Raw genomic sequence first — 16920 nt, forward strand, 5'->3', positions numbered from 1 at the left:
ATGTGTGGTATAGAGCCCAAGTATGTGCAGCAAGGGTATATCAAGCTCGATCGGCTCGTAGTCTCGGTTCGTCTGGTTCAGTGTGAGACGGACTGTAAAACTCTGTGTATCTCTGCAGCAATAACAGGTATCATGAGGTACCTTTCAAGTGGCACTTCGAGCTTTGACCCCCTTGTCTAATCATTCGGTATCAAAGATGATCAGTTCACATGGATGGTACCTTACGCAAACGCGGTGTGATGAGCATTGAGCAGAGGGAGATATCCACATCCCATAGCTGGTCTGCCCAATCATGAAATCAACCAGACATTACCTATCAGAATTTAACAAGTCAGACACCCACTTGAAAAAGTTTCTTTCGGTTGTATCATATCAATCCAAAGTACCTGATCGCCCAGTCAGACGATCTTTAGGCCTCAGTCAATGTTTTTCACTCATCAGAGCCCTAAAACTGGCAGCTACTTCTTGATCAATCTTATCCTCGCAGCTCTCCGAATTCGCAAGGGGTCCTCTCCTGGACCCACCGCAAGAGTCAGTCGACCAACTGTATCTGTACGAGTGTTGTTTCCAGTCGCCAGATTTCAACAAGCTGGTCCATTCCCTCGTTTGCACGTCAATTAAACCAGTATTACTGTTACGACTGGTGGAGTTCCAACTGAATCTATCGATAGTGCTTTCTAGCAGCTGGGACGGGTAAAACTAGTGTATATCGTCTCGGGATCTGGATTGGGGAGACTTTCGATCGAGGAGGAATCAATAGTGGAAAGGAGATCGTCTATACCCAAGGGCTTGGCGGACAGATCCATCTTGAAGGGAGCAGCAATGAGAATGTCCTTCAGATTAATCAAATTACTGCTTAAAAGTATGATATGCTGGACGCGGTACTCAGAAAAGGTGGTGAGAGATATTCTACAACGGGTCGGATACACCACTGCAATCACTGACTCTGTGATTAAAAGTTGACCTCTTTATACTTTTGCAGGTCATACAGCGACCCCTCGAGCCCAGAAACTCAGACAAGCTACCGGCTAAGATATCCTTTCAGATCATACCAAATCTCAGCTGGATCATCATGACTCCGTGAAATTTCCTTGCGTCTCATCCCCAATTCAGCACTGAAACGAAGAAAAGTAGAAGTTTTGGACTGTATAGGCAGAAATAGATGCTAAGTGTATCATTCCAAGTGCATGGTTCATCATATGTGGCAACCTTCGTGACATTTTATTCCTCAACCCATTTACATCAAGGCTAGGCTATCCTCAAGCTTCCATATTAACCCCGGAGAGGATGGAGTTCAGTGCAGCACTATGTGTATCAGGGATACTCCCAGCCTCTAATCGACCTTTGATCCTTTCAGCTACTATACGTTCCAATTCATCTTGACTTTTCGCAAGTTCATCCAAAGATTTACGTTGGGTCTGACTAAGCCCCTTCGGATCCTCTTTCTCACCCCAATTGTACGAACAATTGTAAGTCACAGACGAATTAGGATCTTCGTCGGTTCTGGTCTTGGGCTCCCCAGCTAATTGAAGGGGAGTTTCCGTCCATCGGCTGGTCCGTATATATACAGGTAGGCTGGTTTGCGACTGTTCCACTTGTGTATCTCCATCTAATTTAGTGGCGATACACTTGAATTCGTCGATATCGCTAACAGCCACAGCGACTGCGTCAATCGCACATGATCCCGGCTTAGTGGCATGGCTGCAACTGATTGAACCTTTGGTGTTTGCCGATCGTAAAGGTATATCAACGATGGAAGAAAGATCGATCTTGGTAGGTAAGTGACTGAAAGGAGCCTTTGTCTCCGCAGACTTGTTGTCACAGGCAGATGGGCTGGAAGTCAATCTGTTAAGGGCAGCAAACATTGTTGAGGCCCGATTGCCCAGATGTAGGAAGTATCGGAAATGGTATAATCCAATGGGAAATGGGTTAGTATGGAAGGATAGGCTTCAATGTCATAGTAGTCTATATGCAAATCTTTATATACGACACAAATTACTGTTCGCTGTCATGTATGACGTCGGAGTGGGAAGCAAAGAAACAACCTTTGATCATTCTCACTTCCCAAGAGAACCATTTCACTCCACAAAACATTTTAGCCAAAGTACTGTCACTACAAAGGATCTCCGAAGCAAGGTCAATCATGATTACCATCCTTCTGTCATGATGTTCATACTATCAAATCGGCCAGCATGGTATACCTTCCGCACGTGGCGATGGTGAGGGATGGTAATGCACATGTGCTCTAGTGCATGGGGAGCTTGTTCCAGATTCATGACCTGCTGGCGGATCTATTCACATCGAGAATGTGTTGCTCCAACGCAAACAAGGAGGTAGGCGTGGCTTTTCGACTTCTCCTCATGCATCTTACCTCTTGATCACCGGTAAGCAGAAGATGAGCGCTTGAAAATCCCCTTTTCGGGGCAAATCTGGTCGCCTCTTCTTCTCTTCTCTCGAAGTACGTTATTTCTATTTCTTCTTTTGAGTGGGGAGTACGATATAGGATCCAAGAAGCTAGGAATGTATTCGCCTTCTGTCATCCATCGTTTGTGGCGTTGCTACAAGCTTCATACTGAGACTTTATACTGTATGTACATTCAATTCTTCGACTCCATCATTCTTCGATACAAATCTCGATCTATATACAGTACAAGTATACCGCAAGGTATAACAACGGATTACGAAATGTCTACAGACCTTCAAAACGGTTTCCGTATTAGTGACATCCCAATCTATATAGACAAATCAAGCATTACTTGAACCGATATCGACTTTGCCAACCTTCATAGAAAAAACCGAAACAAGAGCACCAGAATCACATACGTAGGCAAACCAAATGATAAAATTCAGTTGCACTGCTCGGACCAAAAGTAATATCGATACTAGCAGATAGCCAGTCGAAGTTGAAGTTCAGACAAACGCACCACATCCTCATTGCAAGTCATCCAATACTCCAGGATATCATTCATTCGCTAGAGCAAAGATGCAGGACTACTACGAATGAACGCTGTACATGAGACTTTTTGAGCTTATCATTTTGCAAAAGGATACGCTAAAATACCTTTAACACTCCCAAGAATACTTGATCCTTGTCCTTCTGCCCCTAACCTAACTGACTCCGCGTCCGAGACTGTCAAATTCCCATTCTTTCTATCTTGGATTCTTTGATAAACAATCTCATCCATCTCGCGGGTCCTACCACTCGCAGTTACACCTTGAGTATCACCCTCGATGATGTTTCGGAACTTAGAAAGGGGTTTGTGACGCATCTGTCCAAATCCATTGCATTCCATCTTCCCATCCTCTCCTGATCCTACCTCATCCTTCCAACTATACAAATACGAATATGTCTTATCCCCCTCAGCCTGAGAAGTGTTCCTTCGATCGAACAGGTGAGAAAGATAATTACTGTACTTGGTCCATTCGGTAATTTCGACTTCTACAGGATAAGTCGAGGACGCGTCGTTGTAAGGTGTTCTAGCTTTACAACTGAACTTGTCAATTGATTTACCCCACATCATTTCTTGCTTACTAAATTGGACGGGGCGAAATTCGGAGGACGGGAGGGTGGCGATACTGTATCGGTCGATTTGGATGGGAATGTTGGAATGGACGGATTCTTCTCGTTGATTGGATGGCACTATGAAGAAATAGGTTGTTGGATGTCGTACTTAGAAAGTGCTTGTTAAGGTAATCGTTGATACAAGATCAGGAAAATATGTCCGTGTAATCAACCTTTCTTATATGATTTCCGTTGAATGATTGTCAACGCATATTCACAGCAGTGGATATACTACACTGTTCAGTTCCTTTATGTGTCGACTCTACACAAAATGTAAATACCCTTATAAGAAGAGAACCAAAGAAGCTAAAGACTCTTCTCTTCTCTCTGACACGTCAGGGGGACTTGTAAAGTCTCATAGCCCACACTACAGAGCTCGCACACGAGAGATTGTGTTCCAGGTTGAGAAAGCTTGTGATAGTCCCTTGAGCCTGGACTCTGGAAGATATACCGAAACATATTTTCTTAAGATTCTTCGATTTTTCAAACGATTTGCTCGCAGTGCCACAACGTACAATCATGATCATCGCACCTGGAGCTTCTCAATGACGTGATCGATCATATGGAGACCATGCATTTTGCTTGCACTTCGTGAGCACACAGCATATACAGATGATATGGTATGACATATGAGTAAATGTTTCTACAATCCTTCCTGACATTGCGTAAGATCCGTAAATCTTCTCCCTTCCTTTATACATTTTCGTAAATTTAGCACACTAACATCTTATTCTGGACCGGTAAAGCCGGTACAGGATGACATCAACTTCTAACTGAAACTCCATACTTTCATGACTTCTTCTTCGGCCCCACTCCCAGCCCCACCGCCAACGTGAGAACCTTTGACGACACCTACAATCTTCTCTTCATCGAACGTCAAATACCTAATCGGCGGTTGCGAAACAACTTCCTCTGCGTGTTTGAGATCCATACCGATAGGTGGTCGAGGGAGGAACAGAGCTCTAGCTGCAGAAGAGATCGATTGCGGGTGTGGCCATTCTCTCATCTCTTCTTCTCCCTCTTCATCCGAATCGAGATGATGAGAGAATCGAGGACCAGTAGGACCTTTCCAAACACTTTGTCTCCTACCTCCTTGTTTCACTTCTACATAGCCAACTGTCTTGCCCACATTTTCCTCATGATCATGATGCTCATCCAATTCCCATACTAGTAATTTGCCATCTCTGTTACTCGAAACGCATCTTCCCGAATTGATAGCTAGGGAAGTGATATCGGATGAATTGGAAGATATCAGTGTCTGAGAATGAGTGATCGGGTGATAGATATCCCTCTTCAACTTCCTCTTGTTCTCCAACATACTACTGCTTGATTCAAGATTATGTTCGAATTCGTGATGATGCGGCAACGAAAACACCTGAATTTTATTTTCTCGTTCACCTACGAGAATGCACCATCTGCCATCTGATCCAATACCCACGGCTTTTCCTCTAACTCCAATAAGAGGTTTGATCCTTTTCGGCCAGATGATCTCATCTTGATCTTGATCCTCATCGTCATTACGTCCTACATGAAATGAATCTCCCCTTTCGACCGTTTCATGCTGGTTATCAATCGAGAACTCTTGTACGGCTATAGTCCATGATGATGGATATAATGGGGTACAATAAGTGAGAGAAGCTTTAAAATGATCATGCTCGTTTTTCTCCTCTTGTATCGATTGTTTATCCAGGTGATTATAGTCTGTCGAGGAAGGTGGAGTAGGAAACAGAGTGAGGTTGGCAGGATGATATGATATTTCACTTTTCAACGTCTGCAGATGTCTAGGTCTCGGTATCTGATTGGAATCCCCTAAAGTAGTAGAGGGTGTAAGGGAATATACCGAAAGGGTGAAATCCCTCGTACAGCTAATCAAGATTGGCCAATGGAGCGTAGCCAAAACCACCGTGTCACCTTCCACAGCTTCATATGTTGTAGCTCTCCTCTTGATGGACCTTGGTCTATTGTTTGGTGGATTGACAAACTCTCTTTTCCAGCTGATAGCTTTCCCTACTATGCTTGGTGAGATAGTAAGAACAACGAATCCACCCGACTGATAGAACACTGTCATCCTCGCTGGTAGGGTGTCTCTATGTCCATCGTCGATGGGAATTACAGATTGATCGGAAACTATGCAAGTGACGTTGTCGGGTCGTTTTGGGTTGGACCAGCCAGGTGGCGGAGGGATGATGCCTAGTGGCTGACCTTGTGAGGTGGGCGAGTGCACTTGAACTAATGGTGAGAGCGGTGAGGAGATAAATATGTACGAAGGTGAAAGAGCTACGTATTGTTCTGAAATACTTGAATTGCGCGAGGTAGAGATATCAGTGGGTGAGAGGGTAAGTGGTGGTACTGCCGAGTCGCTTTGGACAGAAGGTGAAGGTGATGGGGGTAGGGGTATAGTCGAGTGGGATAAGGCATTGCCATTCGACCTTTTCGACGACAGTGCCAGATCAGTGAATGCGCAATAGAGGCAAATAGGACTGTAAATGAGGTGTATGGTCGGATGCCAGTGAGACTTACCAGTTGGCACCCAGTCTCAACATCAATTTCCAATCTACCCCGTCGTTCCTTATACCATGACCGACCTCATCGTCATCGACGGTCTGTCTACCTTTACCTTTATCCGCCAGCGAGGAAAAAGGCGTAGCATGCCCTATACCCTCTGTCCTAGCAGGTGTTGCACTCTCTGTCCTAGCAGGTGTTGCACTTGAGCTAGATGTAAGTTGACCATGCGAGAAGGAAGGCGATCGTTTGGGAGATGGGGGCGGGAATGCTCTTGAGGGCAATCTCGCTATCGGCCTAAGTGATCTAGGCGTACGAGGAGAAGATACATTGACTTCCCTCTCAATCTCCGAGGCAGGCGATGATGCTGGATTATTGTAGATCAATCGAGAATGGTGTGGATGGGGGTATCGAGCTGGCAGAAGTTTGAACCGATCAGCTTGTTACCGTACAGCGAGATTGGTCTCCTGAGGTGTGACATACCTAGATACAACCTCTTCCAGAGCTATGACAACGAAATGCACAGATAGGAGATACGATGTTCAGCCCTGATACATCCCACACTGTTGGCTCAATCACCAAGAGAACAAGAGCAGAGTAAGACTCACCTGAGGATCAACACTCATCTTGCCCCAATACCTATTCACACGCTGAACCATCGCGAGATCATTAGGCGGTAGAAACGATAATATCCTGAGAAATATCTCTTGGAATGGAAACAGATCTGCTACAGACCTCTTGGTACTACTTTCACCGCCCGATGTATTCGGAACATGATGGCTGGTCTGGGATAATGGTGGACCATGATATCGTCTTGAGCGTGATGAACCTGCTATCATGTCGGCTGGAGGGGTAGGTGATTTCGATCGAGGTCGTTTGGGCATACTGGGTATGATCTAAATCTGTATGATACAAGTCTAGGCAAAACGAATGGGCAATCCGCCCTTGTCACCTGGTATGTAATGGCAGCACACACCCTCAAAGTGTGAACAGGTATACTATATACGATTTACCTACTTGCCACCGACCTTTGTCTTCTGCTCATCATCATGATCCTCAGATTCATGCATCCATCGAACCCCGCTCCGGCTGTTCAGTTCCCACCGACCTCCACCTCCATCTCACCCAGGGTAAAAGGGTAAACAAATCAATCTCGATTATATACTTCCGTCGATGGTGCCAAATGCCACATTGGGTCCGATATCTCCTTTTCTCCATAATACCGCGAAACTCCGTCCATTTTCGGATTTTCGTTGTGATCCCACCCATCCTACTGTCTGTATGGGTCCTACCACGCCACTGCACTCTCTCACACTCACAATTTAACACTTGCTCGATACTCACAATCTTCTTCTTCTTTCTCCTTAGACAGCAAAAGACATCGTGAGTATACCCAACACCTTCGACCAAGTACCCCTAAAGCAATTGCTGATCAGTCCATCGATTTTCTTTGCTTTTTCCTTGCGATTATCTGCTCTTTCCCCGACCATCCAAATCTTCATAACCCCTCTTCTATCACCAATCACAGATGCCTCCTCAAGTCAAGTCAAAGGCTCAAAAGGCCGCTGCCGCCATGGCCGGTTCCAAAGCTGGGTGAGTGATGGTCGATCTGGATAATTGAAACGTACAGCGAAGAAGGATGGGCGGTGTTATGGGAACAGTGGTGATACTGGAAGAAAGGAACATGGGGATGGAAGGTCAAGATTAAATGGGGATTGGTTAACCAAATGGTACAACGGTGTACTGCTGCTGCGTTGCAGAAAGAAATTCAGAGGGAAAGGAGGGGAATGAACGATTGTTGTAACGCAACCATGAACAATCAGCTGACTACCTATGATTATCCATACTCACAGTAAAAAGAAGAAGTGGTCCAAGGGTAAGGTGAAGGACAAGGCCAACAACGCTGTCGTTTTGGACAAAGCCGTTTAGTGAGTATCGAGTATCATATCTCCCTACATCACGACAAGATCCCATACCTCGCCTCATGTTCTCGTGGAACACTTTTGCTGAAGTTTTACTTTCCTCCCATTCGTAGCGACCGAATCCTCAAGGAAGTCCCCACCTACAAACTCATCTCCCAATCCGTTTTGATCGACCGAATGAAGATCAACGGTTCCCTCGCCCGAAGAGCCATCGCTTTCCTCGAAAAAGAAGGTCACATCAAACGAGTTGTCCACCACCACGCTCAATTGATCTACACCAGAGCTACCGCCGCTAAGGAGTAAATCAAACAAACCAACAATATAAAATGGGATTTTTGATTGTAGGATTGTAGTAGTGATGATATACTTCTTTTGCTTCGATCACATTCAAATCGTATTTGTGGGATAGCAGGATAGCAAGATGTCAGAGGTTGCCTGATTGATCAACGACGATGGATAGTCAACACTCAGTCAACAGAAACAAATATGATTCTGTTTAAAGCTCTTGACCGTCAAGCGACATGACTCTATCTGTCATCAAGACTTCTCTCGCGGATTGTAATTTTGAGCTTTTCATGTCATGATAAATGCATGGTCACTGAACATCCATATACACTTTATCCCCTTGTGCCCAAATTTGACTTCTCACGACCTTTCAACCAACTCCACACTTTCTCACTAACCTTACTCATAGTTTCTTGCACTTCCTTTCCCTCTTCGTTACTTTGTACCATTATTGGCCTACCTGCATCTCCACCATCACTTACAGACGGTACTAATGGTAGTTTACCTAATAGCTCGATCAATCAGCTTACATTCTCGTGTAACAGAGCGAGTGACTCACCTAGCACTTCCAGATTCAGCTCACCCGCAGCTTTCTCGAAGTTCTTCGAGCTGCCAAATAACTCGTAGCGGTTCAAAGTGTCAGGTGCGGTGAAATGGGACATATTGAGTAACGAACCAATTATCTATCATATCGAATCATGTCGAATCAGATCAATCGGCGAGGTTCTTTCTGTACAGTCTGATTTAATCGATAAGGATTCGATCAGGTGATAAACCCACAGGTATGTTAACTTTGTTGAACATTCCTACACCTTTTCGTGCATCTATCAAAGCTACGTCCTGCGGCGTTGAGACTATCACAGCGCCTAGTAAACCAAATTACCAATTGATAACTCAATAGTCAGTTACCGAAAGCGAGATTATATGATGTATGAGCAACGTGACGTACCGTCCACATCTACCAATTGACCCAGACTTAATTGAACATCACCCGTACCAGGTGGCATATCAATGACCAGCACGTCCAACTCTCCTTTGTTTGTTGTCCAATCGACATCGAAAAGGAGCTGTTGGACAGCTTTCATCACCATCATTCCTCGCCATACGACTGGCGAGTCATTTGCGGGGTTCGGCGCTGTTTGTAGTCAAGTATATGACGGAAATTAGTTTCGCTTTCACCGTTCGTAGGCAGCTATTGATGCTTTATGGATGAAGCAAATCTCACGTAGTAGATACCCTATTGACATGGTCTTGATTCCATGATTCTGTAAAGGTATCAATTTGTTTTCTACGATGACAGGATAAAATCAGATTCACAATCAGTAAGATGTATGTACAATAGGTACTCACCATCACTCAAATTCGGATCACCAGCATTTTCCAATCCCATCAGTTTAGGTACGCTTGGACCGAATATATCTAGATCTAACAGCCCTATCTTAGGCGGATTGGACAAAGGTGAATTTTGAAGTAGGGACAATGCTAGATTTGCTATTTCATTCATTGACCATCAGTAACCCTCACGCGCAATTGTGAACCACTTTTGATATCCAGCAAAGGATTGAAGGATGTGACTTCGTTTAACTGGAAAAGGAAGCGGGTGGCTCACCAGCTACTGTGGATTTACCAACCCCACCCTTCCCACTAGCCACCACTACGATCTGCTTCACACCTTTTATGCGTGACTTCTGAGGTGGTGCTCCCCTACGGGGCATCGTAGGTGCCGGATTGGGATTTCGCTTCGGTATTCCCTATTAGTCATTGTGATTTTCGATAAGTTAGCTAATACTATGAATATTTTGATTGTCGTGAATATATGTAACGAAAGTTAGGAGCCACACACACCAATGGGTTCTCATGAGATCGGAGACACGACGTCGTATGCATCGACTTCAGCCTCGACTTTGAGCCTGAGCCTGAACATGCTCCTAGTCGTGATTTCGTCCCGGTTGGTTGGAAGATGGGTCGTACAGAAGCCAGGATAGATCGTTGCATTTTACTTTTTCTGCCTGTAGATCACTCTTTCTGTCGCTCGGGATGCCTTCAGTGAGGACGACGTTGATGACTGGACGGTGTATGAGCAGTCTATAGTGAACAACTATAGCGACAGGATAATTCGGAAATCTGCAATCTCGGATAGATTATAAATTCGGTGACCGTGGTCATAGATCATGATCATCTCGGTCTACTCATACGGTGATATCCGCCCGCCAGCACTTACCCCACCTGCCAGCAGCGAGTGTGTTCACTGTGCATGACGTTTTAGAGTCAAAAGTTACTTTGCACTCTCCTTTTTGTCACTCGCAATCAACGATGGACTCGCTTCTCATCTCGGTTCAATCACAACCAAGATCATACAAAGCTGCCTGTGGTTCCTCACTTTGATATGCTTCATAGTAATACTTCCATACTCCACGATACTCATAGCTCTTAGAACAGAGATCCATAACCCCCAATCACCTCTTTGGATCACGCTCGGTCCGCTCCCACACCCCCGCATTGTTACGAGTCCACACTACGAGTACTCACACACTCGGAATCAACTTCAGCTCGACTCACCCTCAAACACGATCCAAACGATCCAAACGGTCAAAGCGGCAATTCAGATCCATATCCCATCTCACCACTCCATAATCACCTTACTTGCTTTACAGACCTTCTTTCTCTTCATACCCTCCGCCTCATGTCTTCCTTCTCCTCGGCTCATACAGAGATATAGAAGATGGATAACGACATATCTGCACGTGGACCATCAGGTCAGGTCAACCCGCCCATTCCGCCTCGTCGACCTGGAGGTGCTAGACCCAATCCAACGAGGATCTCTTCGGGCGTACCTCCTCCGCCCAAGTTGAACATACCGCCTGGGAATGTTCGTGAGTTTGTCTGCTCTCTCTTGTCATTCCAATGCTCAAATCAGAGCCCTGACTGGCAATATCTATGTTAGCGATCATGCTAACTCTTCTTCCATTCTAGCTGGAATCAACGTGGACCAAGCAGGGGAGAACGGCTGGCAGATACCGACCACACTCCCTGCCCTAGCTCTAAAACCCATGAGAGCATCCCCTTCACCATCCAGTCGACCCAAACTCAGCCTATCAGGTGTATCAACTCCTCAATCTTCGTCACCGCTATCTCAACCTTCTCGACCACCATTGCTGAACGCTCCATCACAGCAATATCTCTCAAAAGGTCCTGGACCAAATAGCAGAACCGCAACACCAATATTGAAACTTAGCATTCCAGGTTCAGGTTCGTCACTCGGATCAACTTCAGGGGGAGGTCCAGGTTTCTCAAGTGGCCATGAATATCCATGTGAAGCGTCGAACGATAATGATCTATTGAACTCGGCATTGAAAACACCTACCCCATTCTTACAAGGAGAAGATCAAAACCCTACCCTGCAAGCTCGCGGAAACAATTACGAAGATGATGAATCGTCATATGGATTCGGTCGATTCAATACTCTGGAAGATCAAGATGGACGAAGTAAGAGACTAAGTGAAATGACAAAAGACATCAAATACGCTTTAACAAATTCAAGATTTGATCCAACAGCTTCGTCCAGCTCGTCTTCTAGATCCAGAGCTAGTTCGAATGCGAGTAAATCCCGTTCGAGAGCGAACTCATCTTCTACTACTCATACTACTAGAAGGGATAGTGCAAATCTACAGATGGACAATGAATTACTATCGATCAGGAATTTAGACATTTCAGGTTCAAACACAAGTGCTAGTGTTAGTGTCAGTGCGAGTGAGGATAATTCAAGAAGAAGTAGTCTAGATAGGGAATCAAGTGATAATGGACATGGACAAGGGTATGGATATGAGAACGTGATCGTATCGTCGGATGATGGACATGAACAGAAAGGTAGTCCGGTATTTGATCCGGAGGACTTGATATCGATCAAGAGGTTGGGTGAAGGTACGGGAGGTGCGGTCGAATTGGTACAAGATAGGAAGAGTGGGAAAATCATGGCTAAGAAGGTGAGTAATATCATATCGACGCTAGTCACATCCTATATGACTTCTTGATCTATCTTCCATGCCAAGTGCTCTACTCCTTCACGCATCTCGTTTCATTTCGCCTGAACATAGCTGAGACCTTGTTCCTGCACCTGACAGGTAATTGCACGTACGACCAACCCATCGATGCACAAACAGCTTTTGCGAGAACTAGAGATCCTCAACGTCTGCTCGTCGCCGTATATAGTAAAACACTACGGTTCATTTCTCACCGAGCGAGATAGTGTGATTGGTATATTGATGGAGTACTGTGAAGCTGGAAGTTTGGATAACTTGGTGGGGAAGATGAAGAAGGGCGGGATGATGTGTTCGGAGCATGTTCTGGGCAGGATTGCAAGCTCGGTGAGTATCTCCAATTCAATCTTTCCCAGACCCCAAGCAGCGCATACACAAGACTGTTATCGGAAACGAGCGCCCATCCAAAAGTGCCAATTTTGGCGAAGTAGTTGGGCTATACATGCTGACATGATGATATCGCAGGTGCTGAAAGGTCTTGATTACCTACATGAGCACCGTATCATCCATCGAGATATCAAGCCATCCAATATCGTCTTGACAAGACAAGGAGTAGTGAAATTATGTGATTTCGGTGTCTCTGGTGAATTGGTAGATTCGATAGCTGGTACATTTACCGGAACAAGTTTTTACATGGCTGTGAGTGCTGAATCAGTAGTCGTCATTGACCTAATCTCGTTAGGAGGCGAGTCGAGCATCAAAAACATGATCACTGATCATAAAACTTGCTGTCTGTCATAGCCTGAACGAATCCAGAATCAACCGTACTCAATCAAGGCGGATGTATGGTCTTTAGGAATGACTCTGCACGAAGTAGCGCATTTACGATTCCCGTTCCCACCTGAAGGTGAAAACCAATCTGTCGCTCCTATCGAACTCTTATCGTATATCGTCACTGCTCCGACTCCCGTTATGATTGACGATCCTTCTGTCGGCAGGGTATGGTCAGATGGGTTCAAGAGCTTCATGGCTGCTTGGTAAGTACAATGCGATCCCTTTTATAGTTTATGATTTTCATGTCTTCAATACGCATTACCCTCGGACATATGCTGAGATAATGTCTGTCATATACAGCTTGATCAGATCAGGAACAGATCGACCATACCCTTGGCAACTCCTCCAACACCCATTTATCATCGCCAACGAAGCCAAGAAAGTCAACATGGCAAAGTGGGTCGCTGCGCTATGCCAATGGCCATATCCTTAGAAAAGCTTGCGATAGCATCAATCAGCGGGTTCTTCCTTGCTTAATCGGTTTCTTGTAACCACTCACCATGACCCCGAGCGTCAAGCTCCTCACAGCCCATATATAAACGGATAAAACAGATTATCACACGAATACTAGATGAATTGCAAATCAGTTGAAAATCCATGAAAACGAAACGAAAACCCTCATACACACTCAACCATCACACAAAACATCCGTTCATGATTCATCAAGCACCAAGCAAGAAGATGTACAATGATCAATTATCACCACCTACACAATATTAGATATATTCCTTCCATTGGTCAAATTTCAGTTCCATAACGTCAATTCAATTTTCAATCCAAGTTCACACAAGGTCAGATCAACACTTATCACCTTTTTTTTTTCTCACAAATTCACTATCCAAAAGGGTTCATAACGACTTTCTCAATTGATCTCATATCTCGATCCTCTATCCCCAGTAAATTGTTTGTATATAGCATAAATGCATAAATCAACATTCTGTCTCGCATAATTCTATTCTTCCCATATCCATGTTCGACTCCAGGTTTCCAGGCTCTTACTGACAATTTATCTGTCTATATTCTATATTAAAAACGCATTTGTTATACCCTAATTGGCATTTATCTGTTACCATCCTTTTTCTATACTAACTTGACTTTTACAACTTTTCTAACTCCAGGCATCATAACAAATATTAATCCCTACCTTGACCTTATCCAGCTATTGACCTCCTTCTACGAACCATATAGCATGACTATGATTCTGACCTGATCTACACATGCTTGACAGCCGATATAGCTCCATGTAAATTCTCTACGTCTTTGCTTTCGATATCACCTTCCCCTTCTCCATGATTACTTACGTTACTCGTTGTGTGAGTGTTATGAGTAACGTCGGTCAACTTGCCATCGATCTCTACGATCTCAGCCGAGGGTAAAGCCGGAGGATATTTCCTAGAGCAATATACGATGGCGACAGCAATCGCGACCTATGAGAACGAATCAGAGGAAAAGATCAGTACATGTCGATTTAAAGCAGTTTTAAGGTCACCTACTGAGGCTGCACCTGTGACTAGAGTCGCGATTTGACCATTTCTAAATCTAGGAGCTTCGACGACTGGCCATGCGACGATCTGATACCATAGATTCCCTATAAAAGTGTCAAACAGATCAAGATCAGCAAATCTTATCTATATTGTTGATGGCAGGTTAGATGAGTTTACTCACAGATATTTGAAAATACTGAATGCAATAGCAACGAAGAGCAGGAAAGGGACGATGTCAGTCGATGTGTCATACAATATGGTGATAAACATGAAGAGGTCAGGTGTAATGGGATGGTGATACTCACGGTTCATAGAAAATAGAGTAATCGATCGTAACACATCATCGTCCCTACACATTTCGTTGGCCCAAGCGAACTGCAGAACCGATCAAGCATCCATTAATTCGACGTCGATGGTATCTTGGTAAGGAGGAAAACAGATCACTCACGTTGGAAGCTTGACCGGCATAACCCAAACCACCAATGATATAGGCAAAGAAATGAGCGCCTTTATTTAGATGGTTCCAATTGAGTAACATCACACTGCTGATGAAAACCGCAAGGTACATTATCGGATTGATGATGAATCGATTTCGAGTTTGATCAGATATAAGGGTTAGGATGTACGTCGAAAGAATAGCCATGGCAGTGAAGATTGAGGGGTAGTATGAGACTGCGCAACAAACACGTATGTCAGTGGGAGGTCATTTTCAAGATTACTCAAAGACCGATTATGATCGAATTCCTTGGATCATTCCAATTGGACAGAGGGGATATCACCTCCGCAAAAGGCAGTCGGATGTTCTCGAACGAGCTAAACTGAACCACTGACTTTGTTGTTTTGAGTACCCAGCACTTTTCAACCAAAGATTGAATTCCGTGTAAACTCCAACTTTCTCAAAACTAGTAGCTGAGACGGTAAATAGAGCAGTGAACAGATACCATCTCCAGTCGGACAACATCTTCTTGATTGATTTACCCAAAGTTTTAGGTGTCATCTTGACGTGATCCGTATGGGGTAGTCGACGTAGACACATCTCCCTCTCTTCCTCTGTTAACCAGACTAAAGTTCACACCCAACCAAACATCAGCTTCGGCTGTGCTATCGCAGATGACTTGATCTCGTGTTGGGAGGGGTACTCACAGGCCTTGGTGGTATGGGGTGTACCGGGGAACATCAAGAATCCATAAATCGCGATAGGGATAGTAATGGCAAAATCAATGATGAAGAGGAATTGCCATCCTTCCAAACCATTTTTACCATCTAGGTTTGAAATGATTCCACCTTGCATGATACCGGAGAACAGAGTGCCCATTTGAGCGGCAGTTGCGAACTATCATTATATATCATACATGTCATATTAGTATTTCACATCGGGTGTGATTGAAGGTAGAGGAAAACTCACCACTGCACTTCGTTTACCCAACTCGTGATCTTTGTACCATGAACCCAAGATATACTGTATGGCCGCACAAAAATGTCAGGATTTAATCGCTTGATATTTGGTGAGTGGTCACTTACATGAGTACCACTAAATGTAGAAGCTTCGAATAAGGCTTGAGTAAAACGTATACCCCAGACTTGATGTGGTGTTTTAGCCCCTGTTACCACCATTCGTAGACAGTCAGCTCCGGTTACATGGGTGAATGGACAAATAGACTCACAGGCAGTACCAAGTGTACATAAACCCCAAGCTACCATACAGAACGGGAACCAAAATCTAGGGGAGATACGTCCAGACGACAGGATCAAGGCAGAGGGCCATTGTCCGATAACGTATCCGGCGGTGAACATCGAGCCAGCATAGGTATAATCATTTCCTTTGACTGTTGGACGCCCAATCAAGATCAGTGATAAGTACTTAAGTGATTGATAGGAACGGGTAAACCTACAGTTCAAATCTTCTTTCATTCCAGTCGTATACTATATCCAACGGTTATCAGTATATCGCACATGGTAGTATCGGGAAGTCACTCACAGCATTAGCAAGATTTGCTCTGTCCAAATCTTTCGTAAAAAGTCATAACGTGACATTAGTATCTGCTTCGTCGAGGATTGGAGTCATGAAGCCTTACAATTTGAAAAATCTATCGCATGGAGGTGATCATATTAGCCAATCGTCCATTCAGATCAGACCAGTAGGTGTCAAAGCAAAAGCAACATACAGGATAAACAGACATAGGACAATATGACCAAGTCCAACTTCAATAACAACTTTCTCTCTTTCCGGTCGGAGGGCGGTTTACCCCATAGGAAGGTTTCCACCTTTATCTGAAGCTTGTTCATCGTTCTCAATATCTTTGTCTCACCACAATCGAAAATTGAAAGAGGAATATGGGGTAAGGAGTAGACGT

At 44.5% G+C, this 16920-nt stretch overlaps 7 protein-coding genes across 7 annotated transcripts; 2 read left to right on the forward strand and 5 right to left on the reverse strand.

Moving 5' to 3' along the window:
* Window positions 1-1259: 1259 nt before the first annotated feature.
* On the reverse strand, window positions 1260-1865 carry I203_102767 (uncharacterized protein; the record flags this gene model as incomplete). Its single annotated transcript, XM_019147046.1, has 1 exon — window positions 1260-1865. One exon carries the CDS (start codon window positions 1863-1865, stop codon window positions 1260-1262), a length of 606 nt encoding a protein of 201 aa, XP_019003596.1.
* A 1167-nt stretch (window positions 1866-3032) lies between these two features.
* Window positions 3033-3518, reverse strand: I203_102768 (uncharacterized protein; the record flags this gene model as incomplete). The annotated part of the gene is made up of 1 exon (XM_019147047.1): window positions 3033-3518. The coding sequence occupies one exon, from the start codon at window positions 3516-3518 to the stop codon at window positions 3033-3035; it is 486 nt and encodes a 161-aa protein (XP_019003597.1).
* An 813-nt stretch (window positions 3519-4331) lies between these two features.
* Window positions 4332-6948, reverse strand: I203_102769 (uncharacterized protein; the record flags this gene model as incomplete). Its single annotated transcript, XM_019147048.1, has 4 exons — window positions 4332-5991; window positions 6083-6479; window positions 6548-6569; window positions 6673-6948. The coding sequence occupies 4 exons, from the start codon at window positions 6946-6948 to the stop codon at window positions 4332-4334; spliced, it is 2355 nt and encodes a 784-aa protein (XP_019003598.1).
* A 644-nt stretch (window positions 6949-7592) lies between these two features.
* On the forward strand, window positions 7593-8289 carry I203_102770 (40S ribosomal protein eS25; the record flags this gene model as incomplete). The annotated part of the gene is made up of 3 exons (XM_019147049.2): window positions 7593-7657; window positions 7918-7992; window positions 8100-8289. The coding sequence occupies 3 exons, from the start codon at window positions 7593-7595 to the stop codon at window positions 8287-8289; spliced, it is 330 nt and encodes a 109-aa protein (XP_019003599.2).
* A 314-nt stretch (window positions 8290-8603) lies between these two features.
* I203_102771 (uncharacterized protein) lies at window positions 8604-10266 on the reverse strand (the record flags this gene model as incomplete). Its single annotated transcript, XM_019147050.2, has 8 exons — window positions 8604-8776; window positions 8831-8954; window positions 9052-9137; window positions 9221-9406; window positions 9497-9559; window positions 9622-9762; window positions 9881-10022; window positions 10117-10266. The coding sequence occupies 8 exons, from the start codon at window positions 10264-10266 to the stop codon at window positions 8604-8606; spliced, it is 1065 nt and encodes a 354-aa protein (XP_019003600.2).
* Window positions 10267-10993: 727 nt separating this feature from the next.
* Window positions 10994-13515, forward strand: I203_102772 (uncharacterized protein; the record flags this gene model as incomplete). Its single annotated transcript, XM_019147051.1, has 6 exons — window positions 10994-11144; window positions 11245-12254; window positions 12393-12635; window positions 12774-12947; window positions 13050-13285; window positions 13383-13515. 6 exons carry the CDS (start codon window positions 10994-10996, stop codon window positions 13513-13515), a joined length of 1947 nt encoding a protein of 648 aa, XP_019003601.1.
* A 778-nt stretch (window positions 13516-14293) lies between these two features.
* Window positions 14294-16852, reverse strand: I203_102773 (uncharacterized protein; the record flags this gene model as incomplete). The annotated part of the gene is made up of 12 exons (XM_065517180.1): window positions 14294-14509; window positions 14576-14670; window positions 14872-14941; window positions 15015-15238; window positions 15398-15628; window positions 15710-15899; window positions 15972-16025; window positions 16088-16167; window positions 16231-16392; window positions 16459-16489; window positions 16545-16573; window positions 16732-16852. The coding sequence occupies 12 exons, from the start codon at window positions 16850-16852 to the stop codon at window positions 14294-14296; spliced, it is 1503 nt and encodes a 500-aa protein (XP_065373998.1).
* Between the last annotated feature and the right edge of the window lie 68 nt (window positions 16853-16920).

Source organism: Kwoniella mangroviensis (assembly GCF_000507465.2).
Source record: "Kwoniella mangroviensis CBS 8507 chromosome 1 map unlocalized Ctg01, whole genome shotgun sequence".
Lineage (NCBI taxonomy): Eukaryota > Fungi > Basidiomycota > Tremellomycetes > Tremellales > Cryptococcaceae > Kwoniella > Kwoniella mangrovensis.